The sequence below is a fragment of the Tiliqua scincoides genome, chromosome 1 (genome assembly GCF_035046505.1).
Source record: "Tiliqua scincoides isolate rTilSci1 chromosome 1, rTilSci1.hap2, whole genome shotgun sequence".
NCBI lineage: Eukaryota > Metazoa > Chordata > Lepidosauria > Squamata > Scincidae > Tiliqua > Tiliqua scincoides.
The window spans coordinates 208,203,107-208,225,395 of NC_089821.1; the positions used below are offsets into that span (position 1 = coordinate 208,203,107).

General features: G+C 42.4%; 1 protein-coding gene across 2 annotated transcripts in view; it reads left to right on the forward strand.

Moving 5' to 3' along the window:
* The window catches only part of PDE7B (phosphodiesterase 7B), a 170,601-nt gene that overhangs the window by 75,998 nt on the left and 72,314 nt on the right, over positions 1–22,289 (forward strand). The window contains exon 1 of one of the 2 annotated variants that reach the window (XM_066614853.1): positions 13,906–14,143. The exons of the other annotated variant lie outside the window; for it this stretch is intronic. Coding sequence (XP_066470950.1) covers positions 13,906–14,143 — 238 coding nt within the window. Of the gene's footprint in view, positions 1–13,905; positions 14,144–22,289 lie in introns of those variants that run through there. 2 annotated transcript variants of the gene reach the window in all.

Sequence of the window (22,289 nt, forward strand, 5' to 3'; positions counted from 1 at the left end):
GTGTGAGACCTGCTGCTTGCCCGCTCGACTCTTGCCCAGCATGACTAATTAGGGCTGCTCGGGAAGGGCTGGCCGAGTGGACGGGGAGGGCGGTGAACTCATCTCTGAGGGAGGGGGTGCTCCCGCCTGCCTTGAAGCAGGCAATGGTTCGCCCCCTCCTGAAGAAGCCCTCCCTGGATCCCACTAATTTAAACAACTTTCGGTCAGTCTCGAATATCCCATTCCTGGGCAAGGTGATTGAGCGGGTGGTGGTGTCCCAGCTTCAGAGGGTACTGGAGGATTATCTGGACCCATTCCAATCTGGCGTCAAGCTGGGGTTCGGGACGGAGACTGCCTTGGTCACCTTGTTGGATGACCTTCACCGGGGAATGGACAGGGGGAGTGCGACCGTTAGTCCTGCTGGACCTCTCGGCGGCTTTCGACACCATCGACCATGGTGTCCTGGGTCAGCTGGCCGGCTTGCCTGGGGTTTTGAACGGAGACTGCCTTGGTTGCCTTGGTGGATGACCTTCACTGGGGAATGGACAGGGGGAGTGCGACCCTGTTAGTCCTGCTGGACCTCTCGGCGGCTTTCGACACCATCGACCATGGTGTCCTTCTGGGTCGGCTGGCCGGGTTGGGGCTTGGAGGCACTGTTTTGAAGTGGTTCCGCTCCTTCCTGGCTGACAGATCCCAGAAGGTGGTGCTGGGGGATGCTTGTTCGGCACCCCGACCTCTTAAATTTGGGGTGCCGCAAGGTTCTATCTTATCCCCCATGCTCTTTAACATCTACATGAAGCCGCTGGGAGAGGTCATCTGGGGGTTTGGAGTGGGGTGTCATCAATATGCTGATGAAACCCAGCTTTCTCTCTCCTTTCCCCCTGATTCTGAGGAGGCGGTTGGGGTCCTGGATCGCTGTCTGGAGGCGGTTAGGGGCTGGATATGGGCGAACAAGCTGAAATTAAATCCGGATAAGACAGAGGTGCTTTTGGTTTGGAAATCCACAGCTCGGGTATTGGACCATCGTCCTGCTCTGAATGGGGTTGCACTCCCTCTGAAGGAGCAGGTCCACAGCTTGGGGGTTCTCCTGGATCCACAGCTGTACCTGGAGTCCCAGGTGGCGGCAGTGGCCAGGGGAGCCTTTGCTCAGCTTCGGCTGATTCGCCAGCTGCGACCGTACCTGAGCTGCGCGGACCTGGCCACAGTAACCCATGCCCTAGTGACATATAGATTAGATTATTGCAATGCGCTCTACGTGGGGCTGACTTTGAAGATGGTCCAGAAATTACGACTAGTACGGAATGTGGCTGCTCATGTGGTTGCTGGGGCACGTCGGTTTGACTCTGTCGAGCTGTTGCTTCGGCGACTACACTGACTGCCGGTTCTGTTCTGGACCCAATTCAAGGTGCTAGTTTTGACTTTTAAAGCCATTTACGGCTTGGGGCCGGGGTATTTGAGGGACCGCCTCCTTCCTTACAATCCTGCCCGTGCTCTTAGATTATCTGGGGGGGCCCTTTTGACTGTGCTGCCACCAAGAGATGTGAGAGGGGCGGCGGCCAGGAAGAGGGCCTTCTCGGTGGTGGCCCCCGACCTTTGGAATGCCTTCCCCTTAGAACTGAGAACTGCTCCCTCTTTGCTAATATTTCGGCGTGGACTGAAGACCTTTTTATTTCAAAAAGCTTTTGACTGGCTGGCTGGCTTTCTTTTTCCTTTATATTAGAATCCATGGGGTTTGTTTTAGATTTTTAATTTTTTGAAAACTTTTAATTATTGTTTTTAATTGTCAATTTTGTATTTCAATTGTTGTAGGCCGCCTTGTGTGCCCATGGGGCAAAAAGGCGGGATATAAATCTATTATTATTATTATTATTATTATTATTATTATTATTATTATTATTAATAATAATAATAATAATAATAATAATAATAATAATAATAATAATAATAATAATAATAATATGTGAACAGGACAGAGGCTACCAAAATGTAGCCATTTTTTCAGTAAACCATGTAAAATGTTATAAAGGCTTATTTTAGCAGTACAGGTTGAGCCTCATTATTCACGTGGGTTCCAAAAATGAGATACATGACAAAATCATTTGCATTCTGCTGGGCAGCCGATAGCATTGCATTGCAGAACATTTCATTCTTGGGCTCCTATTGAGCATTACATTGCCAAATTGTTACATATTATCCAGTAAAAATATTGCGTCATCATCCTGCTGCTCTTGCCCAAAGAGCCTCAGATGTGACATGCCCAAGCACTTGGATTCAAGACAAATCTAAGAGCAGCCTTAGTGTAATAATAAATAGGGGGAATTTTTTTTTAATTGAGGGTATTTGGATTGCTAGCAAACCTAGAAATGAGGATATTACCAACAAGGATAGTGTGATAGCATGAAACAAGTGAAGCATCCTTCAGCATCCAGTCTGAAGGATATATATCATATTCAGCACATCTTACTAGAGTGTGTTGGCATCCTAGACACTGGTGCATTCATGTGTCTCCATCTTGTGTCCAGTGATGTCACCTTCCAGCTCCTATAACCTACCTATAGGTTTCCTATAGGTTTCAGTTGACTGCAATTTAATACAAATTTCTTACCTTTAGTTATTGAGTCTCTTGGCATACTGCAATAATCACCTAGCTGATTACACAGTCTCAAACAGCCCCACGTACCAGTATAGTAGTATCTAAGTTTGCTCTGCTTCCTGTTATTGTTGATCTAGTTTTTCAATCATTCAGGCTGCCAGCAGCCTGCCTGCACTTTGCTTTAAGATTGAATGTTTATACGACCTGTAAAAGCAAGAACATTTTTGCGCCAGTAAAACCCTTAACAATGTTAACCCATTTTTGCCTGGTCTGCAGACGTACACATTTGGACCCCGTAGCAAATATGCAACTTTGGGCAGAGTGGGTGCAGAATGGCTTCATGGGTACATGGGGGTTACTGGATCCATGGATAACTGAATCAGCATATTCCAGATCCGTGGATATGGGGGCACATTTGTATTGTCCTAACCTACCAGTCTTTTCCCTTGGTTTCAGTTGACTGCAGTTTAATACAATTTTCTTACCTTTAATTATTGAGTCTCTTGGCATACTGCAATAATACTTCACTTTTCAATGGTTGCATTCCAGCACAGAGGGTGTGTATTTACTGCTGAGGGTACTGCAAAGTTCTTGATATAAAACAAATGCACACTATTCCTTCTGAGCAAAAGTAACTAAGGGCGCAATCCTAACCAAATTTCCAGCACCAAGGTAAGGGCAATGCAACTCTGAGGTAAGGGAGCAAACATTCCCTTATCTTGAAGAGGCCTCCGTGACTCCACCCCATCTGCAAGATGCAGCATACGCCCCACTGGCAAAGCTATGCGAGTGCTGGAAAATTGGTTAGGATTGCGCCCTAAGTAAGCAAATGCATTTCCAGTATATTTATTGTTGTGTAATACAAGGGGAGAAATACACTCATGGCATGTTATGCACCTATTCAACACCTGTGACTCTGGTGGGAGAAGTAAATGGGCTCAATTCAAACTAGCAAGAAAAGGTTGTTTAAACCCTGCTGACAGCTCTTAATAGATGTATGTTCTCAGGTCATAAACTTGCCTTTAAGGAAGCAAGAAAGGGCTGCAAATGATCGCTTGCCTGACTTATGGCCTGTAAAAAAATGTAAACAGATGCTAATTGTACATCCTCTTACCTAGTCTATGAAACACTTCCTTGCATTTGTATCTGGCAGATGTCAAGTAAGTCACCCCTACATTGCCATTGTTTACAAACGGCCAAAGTCCTAGATTTATTGTTTTGTGTTATTGACATTGTGCTGTCTGAAGCTTTCTTGTACCACAAGAACTCAACTCTGATCTACAGAAAGAAGGGCCCTGCTGAAGCTGAAAGCAATACTGTGATCTTGGGCTTTATTTCTACCTTCTGACCTAGTTTCCAGTGTACATTTAGAGATGAGACACCAAACACTAACTTCAGTTTGTCTGAAAGAAAAACTATACCTTACACACAAGTCACATGTGTAACTTGTGTGTAACTGCTTACTCCTTCTCCATTACAAAGATCTTCAGTAAGCGGTGCCCCAATGTAGGGGCCCTCCATTGCTTACCACATCAGGGCAGGAGAATCCAGAATCCTACCTGTAAAGTTGACCCAATTCAAAAAGGAGCACTTTTTGGTGTGCCTCAGAACTTGTAGCAAGGAGAGAGGGGTTCTCCTCCTCCATCTCAAAGATATCTTCTTCTTTTGCTCCCTTTCTACATCAGAGACCTCTCAGCCTTGCATCATTTTCCCTGTCATTAGACCAGGAATAAGCTTTGTAAAAATGGACTGTTCAATTGCCTCTGTTCTGTAGGGGCTGGGCTGATGCCTTGCACCTGTTTGGTTGGGGCTGGAACATGGCCTGTATTTTGCATGAAATGCTCTAGTTCCACCAGTGAAGGAGTATACCCCCAGGTATAATCCTCATTAGGTGCACTTGCCACATTCACGCCAGGCAGTTCTGGCAGTGTCTTTGGGACAAAGGAGTCTGGCTTGCAAGCTACAGATGACCAGGTAGTCCAGGGGAATCTGCCTTAGTGGGCATATCTGAACACCAAGGAGGGGAGAATATGGTTCAGAGAAGGAATGGGAGGGTTGTTTCACCATTCCCCTTCCATTTACAATAAGCAAGTTGCTGGTGAAAATGTCATGAACAATTGGCATAGGAAGCAGGGATGGGAACTAGAGTCATGTGACTCAAGTCCAAGTTGCAAAAACACGGTTTTTTTGCTGACTCGTATACATTTGTCAGGCATTTCAGTGACTTAAGTCTGAGGCTGCTGACTGGGAAATGAGTCCCCATGCATGCAGACTCGAGTCTATCTTGGTGTACTTGCTTACTTTTTTTGCAGCGTGAAAGACCTAGGAACCATCTTTTACTCTAAAATATGAAGATTTTGCTAATTCTGGTCCTAACTTCTTTCATACATTTTAATAGTTGCATAGCAAGCCAGCATTTGCCTCATTAAGCATTCCTCCCATCATAATGCTGAAATGTCAAGCGAAGCTGTACCTACAGAATTTCTCCCCAACACCCAGATGTTGAAGCTAAAGGAAACCTTCAGGGCATAACAACGTACAAATTGCTTTCTTAAATTAGACCAAAGATCCATCTACTGTCTCCCAAAGTGGCTAGCTAGATACACCCTGGGGACACTTATGAGACTTGATGGAGAAAGCTCTTCCTTGTTGTTTGACCTAAGTATCTGACACAAATCTACTTCTGCAAAATATGTAGGCTGTTTTTTTGGCTAGCAGGCAACAACCACTGTTAACTCCATGAGTTTGTCTATACCTATTTAAAAGTCATCTAAGCTTGTAACTATTGTTATGCCTGGTAGCAATAAATTCCATTATAATTACATGCTCCATACTGAGCTGTCCCATCTCTAGCTCTATGAGCAAGTGGGAAGCTATTCTACTGGTTACATTTTTAAATGATGTAAATGGTACTATCTACCATTTGTAGCAGTGGTCTTCAACTTTTTTCATGCCATGACCCCAATCAATCAACCAATCAATCAATCATGCTACTGAAGACCCATTGTAGATCCTGACCACCTCATAGGATCCTATCCACCCACCCTGCTCTGTTGCTGCCCATTCCTTGCCCTGGTAATGTCCTCCCAGCACTGTTCACTGTAACCAAATATTCTTCAGAGAGAGCAGAAAAAGAAAGTTTATTTTATTTATTTAATTTGTTTATTTGAGAGATTTTTACCCCACCTTCCTCTGTCAATGCAGATGCCCGTGAAGTTACCATGGAGCCTGGCACTAGAGAAAGCTATTTTAGCACAATTGCTAAGAACCTGACCAAACTAGGACCCAATCTCCTGGTATCTAAAGGGATACGCTAATTGCCTCCCCCTTTACCTGGTGGTGCTCAAGTTCAGTGGTCTTCAACCTTTTTCATTCCTGTAAGTTTTCATGATCCCACAAGTGAGGCTTTGCAATCCCAATGGGGTCACGATCCCATGTTTGAAAAACACTTACAGCATACCTAATTCATTGAATGGAAGTCCAATGATACACTGTTGGTATCAGACAATTGCTGATAGGAAATGTCTGTTTTTGGAGGAGAGTCTATCAATGCTATTAGCTGTAATAGTAAAAATCAAAACCCTTTGTGTACAGACACACTCTACCTCTGATTGCCAGATTCTGGGGGCAAACTGCAGAAGATGATTGTCGCCATCAAACCCAGTTTGTGAGCTTTCCCAGGAACATCTGATTGCCCACTATTAGAAACCAAGGCATTTCTAAAAGTCTCGATCAGATCTATATATGTGTTCTATATATGAACCAAAAGGGGAAAAGTTGCAGATTTTTTCTTCTGCTTTCGCGAATGCCTTTCCACAAATATTTCAAAACTTCATCTGTAGGTGTTTTATTTTTCACAGAGCTTGATTGCAAGGGAGGCATTTGCTTTGCCTCATTCTGTTTTCAAAGGCAGCAAGTATGATGAAGATACCCTATCTCGGGAACATCTTATCTCATTTACAAGCAAAAGAGCACACAAGTGCCTCACTGCTTTCCTCTGGCTATTATAACGTTCATGCCCCATTTACTCTTGCTGCAAAATGCTTTCTAGGAAAGAATGTTAAACCAGAGTTCACACCATGTGCCAAAATGCTGATGGCGAAGCGCTTGTCATCCTATATGAAACAAGTAAGAGCTCTTTTTTCAGTTTACCACCAATCTCTTTGCACTCTGCTGTTGAGGCACAAAATGACATCTAAAAGGCATACTCAGCCCCTGCTGTTTTCTTTAACATTACTCAGACATACAGATGTGGGTTGGCATTCTTCAGTCTCAGAAGGCTATGGTATTGCGCTCTGAATGGTGGTTCTGGAACAGAGTGTCCTCTCCAGTGCGCAAAGCCTGGGTAAAGTAGATATGGAGGATAGACTGTTACCCATGCAGCAAATCCCCCCTCTCCATGTTGCTGAAATGATCCAATGGAAAGGCAGAAGCCAATATAGTTAGTTCCAGCAGTGTTGCAGGAGTTGCCAGAACATGACTGTGTTCAGCCATGAACTGAACTTCAGATTTTCCTCAAGGTTGACTCCTAAAGCCTTTTCCATAACTGGATGTAGCCACAAGGCAGTGGAGGTTTGGGATCAGAGTTTTCCTTCTCTCAGATGAGCTGCCTTCCCAGGCTGACGAGTCCCATCTACCCGCTGGCTGTTTAGTCACCTCTTACGACAAGTACAGCCAAACTGAGGTCCTATTCTTATCCCCCAGACCCTAGGGGAAATGTGGGTATGTGGTAAAATGTGGGAAATACAGATGTGGGTATGTTAGCAATAACTAGACATAGCATTAGAAAGGAATATGCAATTGTGGACTCTGGTTTTTTCTTTTAGTTGAAAAAAGTGATGAAGAATAAACATTTGCAGCTTCTTTTATATCATTTGTAGATAGCATTTGTAGAAGGACAGAATGCCACTGATGTTGTTGTTGCTAGTCAAACCAGCCTGCACCATCCCATTACAGCTTATACCTTTATTATAAATTTCCTGACAACTCTTGATTCTTTTAACCTGAAATGTACCTCAAATTTTGTCGCACTATGACATCACAAGATTGGACACATAAAACACCAGGAACTCATAAGATATGAGAGTGGGGAATACCACCAGCATTATAATATTTGCCCACCCTTTCGTCCCAGAGATTCCAAAGCAGCCAATTAAAACACAAATCAAAATATATCCAGTGTTAAAAAACACAATCCTGTATTTCTGCAACATCTGCATCATGCTGAATGTTCTCTTGGTCCCTGAATGGTGAGAACTGCCAGTGGCAACACTATAGGATTTAATTTTCTCTCGACTGACCCATGGCATTTAATATCTCAATATTTACAAATGTACAAAATGTACAAACTATGCAGAGCAAGTGTGCGTAGATGGACAGTGCTAGTCAGCAGAACAGCATCAGTTCCCGAAAGCAAACAATATGCCTTTGGACACCCCCCCCCACAAGGTCATAGTTCCTTCTTGTAAACCATCAGCCAAAGTCAGGTATGTTTCTCTCTTACTGGCTGCTTTGCAACTGCTACCTGCTTCTGCAATCACACACTTTGGTCTCAGGTCCAGAAAAGATGTGCAGTGCTTCTGGCCCTGTCAGTTTGTGGAGTTGCATGCCTAAACAAGTGAGCCTCCATCACAGCGGTGTACCAAAGCCAGGAACAGCAGTGTCGGAAGGGATGAAACCATGCATATTTATTTATTTTAATAATTTCTATCAAACTTTTCTTTTAAAAAATGTCAAAGTAGCTTACGAAACCGCTTTGTGAACTTTTTGTTGAAAAGCGGTATATAAATACTGTCAATAATAATTAATAATATGAAAATGAAATACATAAAACACAGGATAAAAACATCAATTACAAAACATTTAATTACAAATAATTAAATAATTAGCAGCCCTTCACTCACAACAGGAGAGGAAACTGAACGCTTTCCACATGCGCTGCCTCTGACGCATTCTCGGCATCACCTGGCAGGACAAAGTTCCAAACAACACAGTCCTGGAATGTGCTGGAATCCCTAGCATGTATGCACTGCTGAAACAGAGGCGCCTGCGTTGGATCGGTCATGTCATGAGAATGGATGATGGCCAGATCCCAAAGGATCTCCTCTATGGAGAACTCGTGCAAGGAAAGCGCCCTACAGGTAGACCACAGCTGCGATACAAGGACATCTGCAAGAGGGATCTGAAGGCCTTAGGAGTGGACCTCAACAAGTGGGAAACCCTGGCCTCTGAGCGGCCTGCTTGGAGGCAGGCTGTGCAGCATGGCCTTTCCCAGTTTGAAGAGACACTTGGCCAACAGTCTGAGGCTAAGAGGCAAAGAAGGAAGGCCCATAGCCAGGGAGACAGACCAGGGACAGACTGCACTTGATCCCAGTGTGGAAGGGATTGTCACTCCCGAATCGGCCTTTTCAGCCACACTAGACACTGTTCCGGAACCACCTTTCAGAGCGCAATACCATAGTCTTTCGAGACTGAAGGTTGCCAACATGTATACCTAATCACAGTAATGCCATACCCTCAATATCAGCATGCCCAATGCGCGCGCGCGCGCACACACACACACACACACACCCAATAAGTACAGCTCTGCAACACAATCCCAGCCCCAGGAATCAGAGTTTCCATTGAATGGAGGAGCCCTACACACATACAGCTGTATGAATATACAGCTCCTTATTCACAAAGTTGAATGCGTCAGCATCAGGGAATGTGGACAGGAGGATGGTTCTGTTGAGTGTCTGCAACTTGAAGGGATGTAACATGATGGGGCTCATGTGTTTTATGAATGGATCGTTGCAACTGGAATGCTACAGCATATCCTTGTTTTCTTTCTTTATAACCCCTTTGTTCTAAGGGTCAGGATATCCTGGTGCTAACCACTACTGGAAAATAATATAATTACAACAACAATGGCATGCTACTTAAGAGAAACTTCACTCTTCATGCCACTTTGACCTTATGGTGCTCACTGTTACAAGAGCACATTCAAAAAAAATAATTTAATAGCACAGCACTTTAGAGAATGTTTGAGAAACGCTTAATGGAACGTTCGTCTCCTGTTTGAGGTAGGAGCATTAAGGTAAACATGGCAAAGGATGCTAGGACAGTGGAAGTATCATGCTGCTGCTTCTGATGACTTTGGCAACAGCAGGATAAACTTGTATGTTCTGTTTTTCAAAACTGAAGGATGTTAAAATTCAATCTACTGTTTTTCCTCCTTCCTCTATGAAAAGAAGATCCTGTTTATTTGCAAGTGTATTTTTCTTTCTAGAAAAGTACAATATGCTTAATTTTAGCCTGGAAAAAACAACTTAATCACTGAATACTGTAATTAGAATCCAAATTTAATGAGTGTCATGATTTTTTGTACAACTGCATTAGAAAAAAAGAAATAGGTGGTGAGTTTTTCCCCCAGTGTTGAAGGCACTTTGTAAGGGGTATCTGCTCATGGTTTCTGCATTCAACCCATTGTTTTTGTTAAATGGGTTTTGCGGGGTTTTGCATTTGTTTTGAAACCCACAAAATCTTTCTGATCAGGGATGGCCATGAAAAAGAAAAGTGTGTGTCTCTTTTGCCTCTTTTGAACCACTTTCAACACTCATAAAAATTGTTGTCTGTGGCCAGCCTAGTTTGCCACATGAAAGAGTTCAACACAATTGGCTCTTCATCCACAGTACAACTTACTAAGCTATTTACTTGTCACATTTGTATCCCACCCTTTTTCCAAAGAGCTTGTGGCAATGTGCACCTGGCATTATCCTATTTTATTCTCACAGCAGCCCTGTCAGATAGTTACTTCCAGGGATGGGAAAACCCAGCATGGCTTGACTTGACTCAAGTCTAGAGTCACTGCCCCCCTTCGACTCAACTCAAAAATGAGTCATAGCAAGGGCACTTTCTGAGTTGCCAAGTCACCCTTTTGCAACTATAAAGGACTCGAGTTAAATAGAGTTGCCCCTTTAAAAAGCCCACTGTGGGAAAAAACAAGGCTGCTGCTGAGGGTTGTTTGTTCTCTTTAAACACTCCCCTGCTGTCCCCACCCATCCATAAACAAGGTTTGAGGGTGTGGCAGAGACTTCGTAAGATCTGGGAGAGAAGTGGCAAGAGGAAGGAGGGTCATGTGCAGCAGCTGTGAGGCTTACCAGGATGACCCAGTCCTTGGCAGCTCTACTCAGAAGTAGTTCCATTCCAGCTGGTCATTCAATGAGGGTTCCTCCCCCAAGTAACAATGGAGTTCACAGCAGCCTTGCTATGGAAAGCATGATCACTATGAACTGCCCCCCACTTCCCTGCCTCCTCCCCCCTCCCTGGGCTTCTCCAGCCGATCATAAAGCAAGAACCCCCTAGGCTTATCCTTCTGCCCTATCTCAGCCAAAGAAAATATCAGAACGCCCATCCTTTGTCCAAAGATCATTGGTTCGTTCCTATCAGAGATGGGTAAAAGAGTTTTTTTCATCTCCCTCCTCCCCCCCAGCTTCTCCAGCCAATCATAAGGCAAGAAACCCCTCGGCTCTTCCTCCTGCCTTGCCTCAGCCAAAGAAAATATCAGAATGCCCATCCTTTCTCCAATGATCACTGGGTCCTTCCTTCCTATCAGAGGTGGGTAAAAGCTAGCTCCCACCTCCCCCCTCCTGCTCGGATGCATTGACACTTGCCTGCTGCTCACCTGGTCTGAATGATGGTTCCACAAGATTTTTCACACCACAGAAAGAGTAAGCAAACACACCCAGACTCAAGTCTGCATGCATGGGGATGAGTGCTGAGTCAGGGGCCCTTGACTTGAGTGTTTTTCCAAGTCGTCCACACATGTGACTCAAGAGTCCACAAGTGAGAGAAAAATGTGCATTTTCATGACTTGAGTCTGAGTTATTTGACTCAAGTTCCCATTCCGCTTGGCCCTGTTCACCTAGCAAAACAAATTTTGCAGGAAAACGTGGGCATATGATTCCAGCCTCAGCGATGACTATTTTTCCTTAAATCTAATCAACTTGTATTTCTTCCAGCAGAACCTAGTGAATTGATACTAGACTCTGTGCTGACACTGTTGTGTATTGTGTGATAAGCTACAGCAACAGTCTTCTGCTATAGACAAGATGTTACCATAGGATGGAACAATACGGAAGGAAGAGCATAGGATGGAACAATACGGAACAGAAGGCCCTAGTCAAAACAAAATTACAGGTGGGGCCTTAGTGTCCGTGGGGGATCCATTCTTGGACACACACCCCCATGGATACAAAAAATAGTTGATAAGCAAATCCACGATTTTTGCCCCTTATGCCCTTCTAAGGGGATTGGGGCCAGAGGAGTTTCTGAAGCCAACAGAGACCACATGCATCTACCCACAGCCTCTGCAGGCTTCAAAATAGCCCATATAACTCCAAAAAACACAACTTAAGTCAGTGACGTTTTTATGCCTTTTAAGGCATTATGAAGCCTGAGGGAGGCTTCCCTGAGTCTAATATCACCTTAAAAGGCATAAAAATGTCACAATAAATTTATTAGGCTTTAAGGTGTCATATGGCTTTTTTTTTTTTTAAACTATAGCAGACTAAAAACCCAATCCTATCCAATTTTCCAGTGCTGATGCAATTATGCCAGTGGGATGTGCGCTGCATCCTGTGTCACTGGAGCCTTCTTAAGGTATTGGAACATGTGTTACCTTACCACAGGGCTGCATTGTGGCTACACTGGAGCTGGAAAGTTGGATAGGATTGGGCCCTAAGGCTGCAATCCTATACACACTTTCCTGAGAGTAAACCCCATTAAACACCATGAGACTTTCTTCTGAGTAGATATGCATAGGATTGTGCTGGAACAGAACTACCCTCCTGAAATAAAACAGAATCTGAAAAAGGGAAAGAACAAAACTCAATGAGCTAAGAATTATAAAACATTTTGTATAGGAAACACCCAATCACCACTTAACAAATATTGATCACCCTGTTTGTTGTGAAAATGTCTGTAATACAATACATCCTGTTTCTGTTTATGCCCTTTGTCCACAGAATAGTAAGGAGGCTTGCTTTGGACTGGTATCAAGTTTAATGAAGAACAACATACTTCTTTCTATAGTCTGCCAGCCTAGCAAAGTAAATATCTTCACATCAATTTACACCTTCACTTGGGTGGAGTAGCTCAAGGTTGGTTGGCAACCTTCAGTCTCGAAAGACTCTGGTATAAGCCTACAGCACCCGGTATTCCCAAGCGGTCTCCCATCCAAGTACTAACCAGGCCTGACCCTGCTTAGCTTCCAAGATCAGGAATGTGCAGGGTAACATATTCATACTGAGATGACCCCCCTGCTCACAATGGATTTCCACATACAATGGATTTGGAGGAGTGGAACTTTAATATCTTGATTTTTGCCTGCCAGTCAACCATAGCATAATTTCTCTCTGTGCCTTCTGAAGGGTTGTTTTTTTTATTTTTTTTTTTAAATTGAATTCTGTATTCAAAACCTCCCTGGAGTTGTTTGTTAGATAGTCCACCACCCCTGGCTTCTGCTGCTTTCCTGATTCATTTCATTCACAGTTCCCTCTGGAATGTGAATCAAAGTTATTTCCTGTCCAGCTGAAGGGCAGCTGAGGTTACAAAATGGCTTGATTAATAGTCTACGCTTCAGATTTGCTGAGATTGAAAACCAAACAACTGGGAAGAGGAAGGAGGGGGGGAGCTGGTTTAATTGGATTACTTTGCACATAAATTCAAACGCAGCCTTCTTAATATTGTCATCATAAGACCGCCATTAGTGGAGAAGGCAATGTTCTTAAGAACTGTTCTAACTGAAGTGAGGTAAATTCCAACAGGTTCTGCTGGGCTCCCCCTCCCTATTCAAAATACAGGGCAGAGCTGGTGAAGCTCTGCTGTTTAAAACCCAACAGCTGTCACATCATACTGCCTGTTGATTGCAGAAGGGGTAAATAAGCATGTTTCTGTAGATGTCATTGCCAGTATTTTCGCATTTGCAAAGGGGAAAAGCAAAAGAAAAGAAGGATCTCCCAGTTTTTATTTGTTTCCCTTATGATTCCAGCTGTAGGCTGGGATTAATCAAGTGCAGTTAACTCGAAACCTGAGAGAAGGGGAGGGAAAGGGCAGTGCGACAGAATTTGCATGTATGTGAGAAGGAACAGTTTCAGAACATTCATGACTGAGACACTCTGGAAGGTACATTTCTCCATGGAGTTTGTTGCTTGAACTTAAGGAGTATCAAAGCTGCGGCAAGCTTAGAGAAGCCTTCTCTGTGGGCTGGAACAATGCTGTGTGGTGTTTTTTATTTTTCCTGGCATTTAAGGAGTTTTCCTCTCCAGTAGTTGCAGCCGTGTCTTCTGAGGATGCCTGTGCTCAGTAGGTTGTTCAGCGTGTTGGACATGGGTAGGCGGTGGGGAACTGAGGATGATCTGATGCCCTTGTCCATGGGCAGCCTGCCTTTCTGTCAGCAGGGGCTCTTAGCTTGGAAGTGGCCTGAAATGTTCAGAATGGTAAAGCTCATTTGGAAGTCAAAAAGTGAGCTCCGGGGGACAAAGCAGAAAGGAGTTCTGGAAAGCGATGAGGTTCCAAATATTTTATCAGGTAAATTAATATTATTATAATTTGCATAGTGCATTTTGGGTATATTTCTAATAATGTAATTGAACAAGCTGTCAATTTCATCTTGTAGTGCCTAAGCCATTAGATATATGGAAATGATGCATAAACTCATGGATACCCTTTGTGGTGATGCATTTAAGAGGGTTAAAGGATTGTGATTTGGAAGCAAGCTTGTGAATTTAGTGAAGTCACTTGTACTAGTATGCTGGAGTCTAACTCCCTAATTGCAATCATCCATGAAAGCTGCTTTTACATGCAGCAGTGAATAACATGCTAAGAAATATCAGCTACATTTGGGGTAATATTTTTAGAAACCAGCAGGAATGGTCCCTCATAACCTCCATATGTTAAAGTCCTAAAGGTGAGGGTATATAGACAATGCATGAATTATGCAGGGGGGGCCAGGCAGAAGAGACCCTTAGATGTGAGATGGCATACCAAGCTATCGTCTTTGGAAAGAGAGGAGCCATATTTGGCTAAAACGGGGAGGGGGGAGTCAGAGGTTGGAGCTTGTGCATATTACAGTATTAATGTCCCCTTACCTTTCCCCCCCATAATCTGAGTGCTGCATGTAGAGAGGCAGCCTTAGTGGCCATTCTCTGTCTTTGTAAATCTGTGTCTTCTCCAGCTCAAATGTTCAATATGGCCTGGAAGTAAAGAGAGAATAAATGGGGGGAAATAACTGAATTTTTAAAAACCAAAAGTACAATCCAGCAAAAAGTAAACTCAAAATGAGTGTTAAGTGCTTAGCTTTGTCCTGCTGAAATTGAAGGAATTTAAAAATGCTTAACTAACTAGATTGTACCCAAATAATCTTTATTATAATCTTTATTATTTATTTCCTTATGTCTTGGTTTTTGGAGATAGGGTGGGACAAAAGTAAAAAAACCATGAACTTTAGAATTTTTTTAAAAGTTATTATTATTATTTATTATTAATTGGATTTGTAATCTGCCTTTAGCAAATTGTAATTTCTGTCCTCTTCTGTCACCCTTAGTGTCTAATTCATTATTTTTGCTAACATTTTATATGCCCTCTCCCCTTCGCTTATTTGTTTTCAACTGAAAATTTCTGACAGGCCATATATGTAAAAGTAGTATCTTTAATTTAAAAAATTCTCAATATTTTTCTTAATATTAATATTATTTTATCTTGCCACAGAATATTTATATATGGAGAGTCAAAGCAGGGAAATGCATTTGGGAAATGCTTCCCAAAAAGGGAAATGTGTCTCAGTGATTGAGGCAATGTATTCATACAGACACTGAAAGCTTGATTTAGCACACATTCTCAAAGAGTATGAAACTGCCAGCATATTTGTATTTTCATTAACATAAAGATCTGTGAAGTCTATCAGATAAGTTCCACTGTGAACCCTTGTAATTTTCAGACTTCTTTGTTCCTCATTTTTATAACGTTTGTTTTTATTTAAGTTCTCATCTTGGATCGTAGTATTCAAGTTGATTAATCCCCAATGGGTTGTGGATTGGACTGTTTAGTTGTAAATGTTGATGGAAAGACTATCTCTTTCTGTGAATTTTCAGAGACATCAGATTTCTGTTGCATGGTGTATAGCCAGTATGTACAAATGCTCTATATTGAACATTTGTCTCTCCTTATTATGATTGCATTATGCTTGAGTTATTATTTTAGTAACAAAAAATCCAAAAAACTATAAATGAATATGAATAGCTTTAGCTGCACTGGAATTATGTTTCAAGGGTCACTACAATAAGTAAGCAGAAGGAAGCATGAGGAAAGGTACTGCAAGTGACACTATCATAATTTTTCCACTTTCTCTCTGCTGATTAAACTTGGGTAAAGTTGAGTTTTAGAGCCATTGAAAGGGTTGTGCACCTCTGCACTTACCAGGTCAAGTTCAATGAATATTTACAGCCATGTGGAGGTCCCATCCAATGGCATACCTAGGTGATTTAACACCCAGGGCCCATAAATTTTTGTCACCCTGTACCACATAATTAATGTTTCAAGAGATGTCATGGCTGGAAGTAACATCACTAAGCAAGTTAAAATAAATAATTATAAATATATTAAAGAAAAACAAACAATTAAGTCAGCTCTGTTCCACCAAATGAATTTTCTATGTTGCCTGCCTGCAATAACACCATTCTAGTGGCCTCACATTCCTCTTTGCCTGACCTGACCATGAGCCAAGGAACATTTACTTACTTGTGAGTAAATGCTTAGTTTAGCTTTCCATAGGGCTCAATACATTCATCAGCTTGGAGGGAGGGACTTCCTTCTCAGGTGTTTTTGCAGGGCTGTGTTTATCAAATTGGAACCATTCTGGTGTCATTGGATTTCTCTCAGCCTGCCCTTTCTGAAGGACTAAGGCAAGTTATCTACTTGCAAGTAAACACGCAATATGGCTCATTTTATTTTCTATAGGGCTCCATGCATCTTGTTTTTCTGGTTTTTTGCCATAAGTTTTGATATAAAGGAGATATTTCACTCCAGTTTTTTCTGTTGCATTCTGCTGCAAATTCCACATCCAGCGGTATAAACATGATGGTATTTTTCCTAACCACTGTGATTTTAGTTTTTGGTAACATGAGGTGTTGTCCCCCTCATGTCCCCCAAAAAAGTTGGTACCTAGGGCAGACCACCACCCCCCACCCCTGGCTCGCTACATCACTGGTACTATCTCTTTTAGGCTGCAATCCTGTAGACGTGTACCTAGGAGTAAGTCCCATTAAACTCAGTGGGGCTTACTTCTGAGTAGATATGCCTAGGATTGTGCTGCAATTCTGTATGCTAATCAAGCAAGAATAAAAAAGCTTTATGGAAGTTTACACATTATTACTCCCAGTGAAATGGGTTGTGTATTATACAAACAGTAACAAATACCTGGGATCCTGGTTCATGACCTGCTTTCTCTTTTTCTTACTACTGTGTAAACAGCATTTTACAACTGAAGTACAAAGTATTTAGGAGAAGGTTATGATAAGCAAGCACCCAGCATGAGGTTATGGTATGCAGATGTCATGTTGGCAGCACAATATTTTTGCGATTGCAAAGGAAGATTGCCTTTGCAATACATAGCCTCCTACTGTGAGCACTCAACAAGCCATTGTAGGAATCCACAAGCTTTGATTCAAAGGCATTGCAACCAGCATGCAGTTTCTGCTGTGCTTTTAATTCATGAAGGCAAAAAGTATATCTTTGGAGGGTGCAGGGTGTGTTGGGTAGGTTGTTCATGTTGCTTTTGGCAGGATGGTTTCTGGTCCACATGACATTGTGGGGAGGGTGGAGGGAATGATTGGCTCAGTGGCTGTGTCCAAGCAGCTGTGCTTCAACATTAGTAATCAGTGTGGGAGGGAACAATTAAACACTGGAATTTAAACTTTTTTTTGTAATAAAACAAAACTTTTATTTTGTAATACAACCAGGGATGGTAAGGTAAGGGAATAATGTCATCCTCCAAAGATAAAATGTACCATCTACTTGATGTTGCAAGCTGGGACCATTTGTATGAAAATGACACTAAATTAGAAGTTTTTGCAGAGAGGTTATTTTGGTAAAAGGAGGACATCAAGCTGTGCACGGTTTCTAAAGCAAGTTGGCTAAAGATCGGATGGGACAAACAGAACAGGATTTTGAAGTGGGTCAATTAGGAGATGAAAATGCAGAGGTGTGGACCTTGGTCATAGAGGCATGAGCTAATGCTGTGTCAACCACATTTTGTGGGCAACTGACATTGGAACATATTGGGAAACCTACCAAGGTAAGGAAAACAATAATTCTAACTCCTTGCAACAGCTAAAGGCAAGTTTCTTGAGTGAATTTCACATGATGGCTCTCTCTAGGGCTTTGGTGGCTCCGGTGTGCTTGTAGGCTTAGGATGTAGATCTTCTGTAGAAACCAAGTAATGTAATAGAAGTTTGTATGTAATACAGTCACTGGCAGAAATTGGATTTCTTTAGAATTTTCAGGGGCCCGTGGGAAACATCAAAAAATAACATCAGAAAAGTTTGTTCTGTCACTAGGAAAGGATATTGCCTATAGCTAGTCTGTAAATACCCAGAGCATGACCAAAAAAAAATTCTCACATTTCACCCTGGTCTTGAATACATCTCGAGGGCCACCAAGTATCTTTAATAAATGATTCAGGGCCCAATCCTACCCAACTTTCCAGCATTGATGCAGCCCCAGGATAAGGTAACAAACCTTCCCTTACCTTGAGGAGGCCTACGCCTTGAGACCCCCTACTGCAGAATGCAGTGCAAGTGCCATTGGCACAGCTGCATCGGCATTGGAAAGTTGGATAGGATTGGGCCCTCAATTATGTGACTGCCATTTTCATTATTTACTGACAATTGTTGGCATTTACCAAGCAGGCTGTGGAAACATCTGGAATTGTGAAGAAAATAATTACTTCTCAGGTGTTTTATTAATTGTATAACAAGATCATTAAAAAAATTCACTCAACAGTACCCCACCACTCAAATTTAACCAACTTTCACTGTGTCATGCTCTTCCTTTTTCTCTCCTATCCACTTCTCTAGTACCATCTGTATTGTTGTCTGTCTGTGAGGAGTGAAAGGAATCTGATGCCAAGAAATGCCTTATTGTTTTTGCTACAACAGTCTAATATGGCTATCATTCTGAAATTTTCAACTATAAAACAATCTGTCAAAGAATGACTTTTCCTCCATAAATCTGTCCAATCATGGGTTACGAGTCATGATGACCATATGCAACCTCTGGGTTATAGAGGTAAGCTGTCTTTGAATGCCAGATGCAAGGGAGAGGCGATAGGAGTCTGTGTGGAAGCTGGAATAGTTGGGCTCCTGGCCTGAGCTGGCAAGACTCTTCTTATGTTCTTATGATGATGCTGCATAAAGTTGATGGTTGTAAAATTATACCAACACATGCATAAAAGACAGTTTCACACATTACTATTAGACAAAAAAGTTCTTCAGGGGTATGTGGTCAGTCATGTGAAAGCTTGCAATATGCTGAATATACAACAAACGTGGATAGTAGTGCCCATGGCAAGAGATACTGCAGTGCAGATAGTTCAAATTCAGTCACTACTCCTTCACATACATACACTGCCTAGCAATGAGGTGCTGTAGACTGTTATATTTTGTGCTGAAGTAAATGGTTGTTAAATGGAGGGATCCAATCAATATTCATTTGAGAAAGGAAGCTTTAAAAAAAGCATCTCTTTCCCCCACTTTCCATTCCTTCTCTGGAAAGGAGAATGAAAAACGTGCCGTAGATTTTTTTTTTGAAGAACTGAATGACAGGATGCCACAGAAGGTAAGAGCCTCCACTTCTTCCTGGCAAACACTTCATATACGTCACTGATGAGGGATGTTGAATTGCAGGCATTAACTTAAGAATATATGGTCACTTCAGCAGGTGCAAATATTCAAAGCAGAATTTCACTGGACTGAGTGCAGCATAACAGCAGAAATTCATTCTGTATTTTAAAACACAACTACTGTTTTTTTAAGCGGTAAATCTGTTCTGCATCTACATTCACAGCAATTGCCATTGCCTTCCTTGAACTATCCAGCTCTCTCCATTTCCTGCCTTCATATTTAAAGTCTTGACAAATTTCTGTCTCCCCAACAGGAGGAACACACACAATCACTTCAAATGCTGTCATATACAATAAGGATGCAGGAGTGTGTACTTTACTTTTTGGATGCCATCAGGAAGTGAAACATCTTGGTAGCCTCTCCCTTTTCCTGTAGGTCTTTTAACAACTACACCGCACGAATGTTTTCCAGCAAATACACTGACGCAAAGGACTGAAGCTTTCTCTAAGATTGTTTAATTGTTTAAGAATTTTTTTTTAAAGCATTTTCATAGCTGGTCAAACAGATTGGAATAACCACAGTTCATACTTTTTTTAGATACCTTGTATTTTTCTAAAAACTCTTTAATTTATCCTAACCTCTCAAAAACCTGGATAAGTAATGGATTTAAACTCCATTAAAAATACACACTGTCACTTTCTCTCCAATCCTTGATCTCAAAGGGCTGGCCAAAAGTAAAAAGATCTTGCAACACTATCCAAAAACTCAGATTACAGGTTATCAAGCTACCTGGAAGCTGTCAGGAATTCCCTCTCCATGGCATATCTCCATGTCATGCCATGATGTGGTTTAGAAATAAGATGAAATAAACATTTCTGTATGTTTTATATTATCTCTCACATACACCCTACCCCCAACCACTCCATCATGGAACTGTTGCTGTGGAGGTAACATGTAAATGAGCCCAACTCTTTAATGAAGGAGGAGATCTAAAGTTTGAGAGTTGCCATTCAAATGTTGTCTTGCTTGTCCTCTCCTCATGTATTTCTTAAGAAGAGCCCTGCTGAATCAGGCCAAAGGCCCATCTAATCCAGCTTCCTGTACCTCACAGTGGCCCACCAGATGCATTGGGGAGCACACAAGGCAACAAGATACCTGCATCTTATTGCCACTCCCTTACATCTGGCATTTCCTTCCTGGAAGTTGGTTTAGAGTTCACCATAGCTCTTATAGCCAGATACAGTGGAGATCTCGGTACTATAGTTATAAAGGCATTCCATTTATTATCTGACCAAGTTTGTGTTTATTTAACTGTTGTCTCTATAGCAGAGTGGTCTCTAGCTATGACAAATTAAAACCTTGAAGTAAAATGGCTGATGCTATTTACGCAGTCATTATGATCTTGATGAAGAGCTGTATCGCTTGCTTGCTTCTGTAGGTTTCATTCACTTCAGTGAAGCACTTCCTCATATGGTTTACAGATAATGCATAATTATAAACTGGATGAGCCACAAAATTGTGAAGTCATTGATTTTTTTTTTTTAAGGTCAGGTTCTGTTAAAGCAAAAAAGTGACATCATCAGCACTTAATTTTATCTTTCATCAACATACCCTGGCTTCTGTGGATCTGACTGGGACTTCATATGCATTCCTACACCATATTCATGATTAATATTTTTGTGTTCCATTGTCACACATAAAAATAAACCTGCAACCACTAAAAATATAATGTGAGTTTCTGTAGCAGAAATGCGAAAGATCCCTCAAGGAGCCAGGATGTGGTGTCAACCGTGGCCCCTTGGTAGGCCTGGGAAGCCTGGGGTTAAAACCTAGGCTTTTAGCAGTGGGTATGCTACACCCACTAGAGGCAGCCAGGTCATTACAGAATATAAGCAGCATCTGGATCTGGAAGAGTTTGTGGGTTGTAGAAAGAGTAGAGCTTGGAGGAAGGAAGGAGATAGGACTAAAACTGACTGACAGACCAATGGACTGGCAAACAGACTAACGAACTGGTGGATGGACAGTGAACTAGTGGACTGACTCGCGGACTAGCTAACTGACTGACAAACTGACTAATGAACTGACTGCCTGGTAAACTAGCTGAACAGAGACTACTGAGTGGTGGAGAGCTGAAGGGGCATTGTTGTCTAGCAGAGCTGCTGTTTCAAGGACTGGGAAGAAGAACCCTGCAGCCCCACAGGAAAGCTACCTACTAGTTACCTACTAGTTACCTTCCCGTTGGTGCTGGAGTACAGTAGGAGTTTAGTATGTCACTAGCGCTAGTCGTGTTTGATTCAGGGGAACTAATTAGCTTAAAGCGGGCATAAGTTCTCCAGAACAAGTTTGAAAAGGGAATTTGGCAAAACAAATTGGTGCCAAGAATGGGGTGTGAGCCCAAGGCAATTAGTATCCCCTTCTGTGTAATAAGAGAGGAAAGCAAATGGATCCCTGGCAGATGTTGGAGGCAGTGGACCTCACCATGAAGGAAGCAAGTGCCCTCGCTAAACTTTGGAATGTCTGGACTTCTTTCAGCAAGATCTCTTGAGGAGATAAGGTGTTGTGTCAACTGTGGCCCTTGTTCTGACAGGTGAGCTTGGGATTAACACCAGGGCCTTAGATTGCAGTGAGTGTGCTGCACAGCTGCAGCCACTTTGAGGCAAAAAAAGCCTAAAGGGATAAAAGCAGCATGTGGAGGAAGGTAAAGGGTGTAGAAGATGTTGTCGAGACTGGAAGGGAGAGTGGAAGGAAAGAGCTTGAAGGAAAGAGGATGGACTGAATGAACAGAGACTGCTAGAGATACTGGTTTGTGGCTGCCACATCCAGGAGTTGCTGGGAAC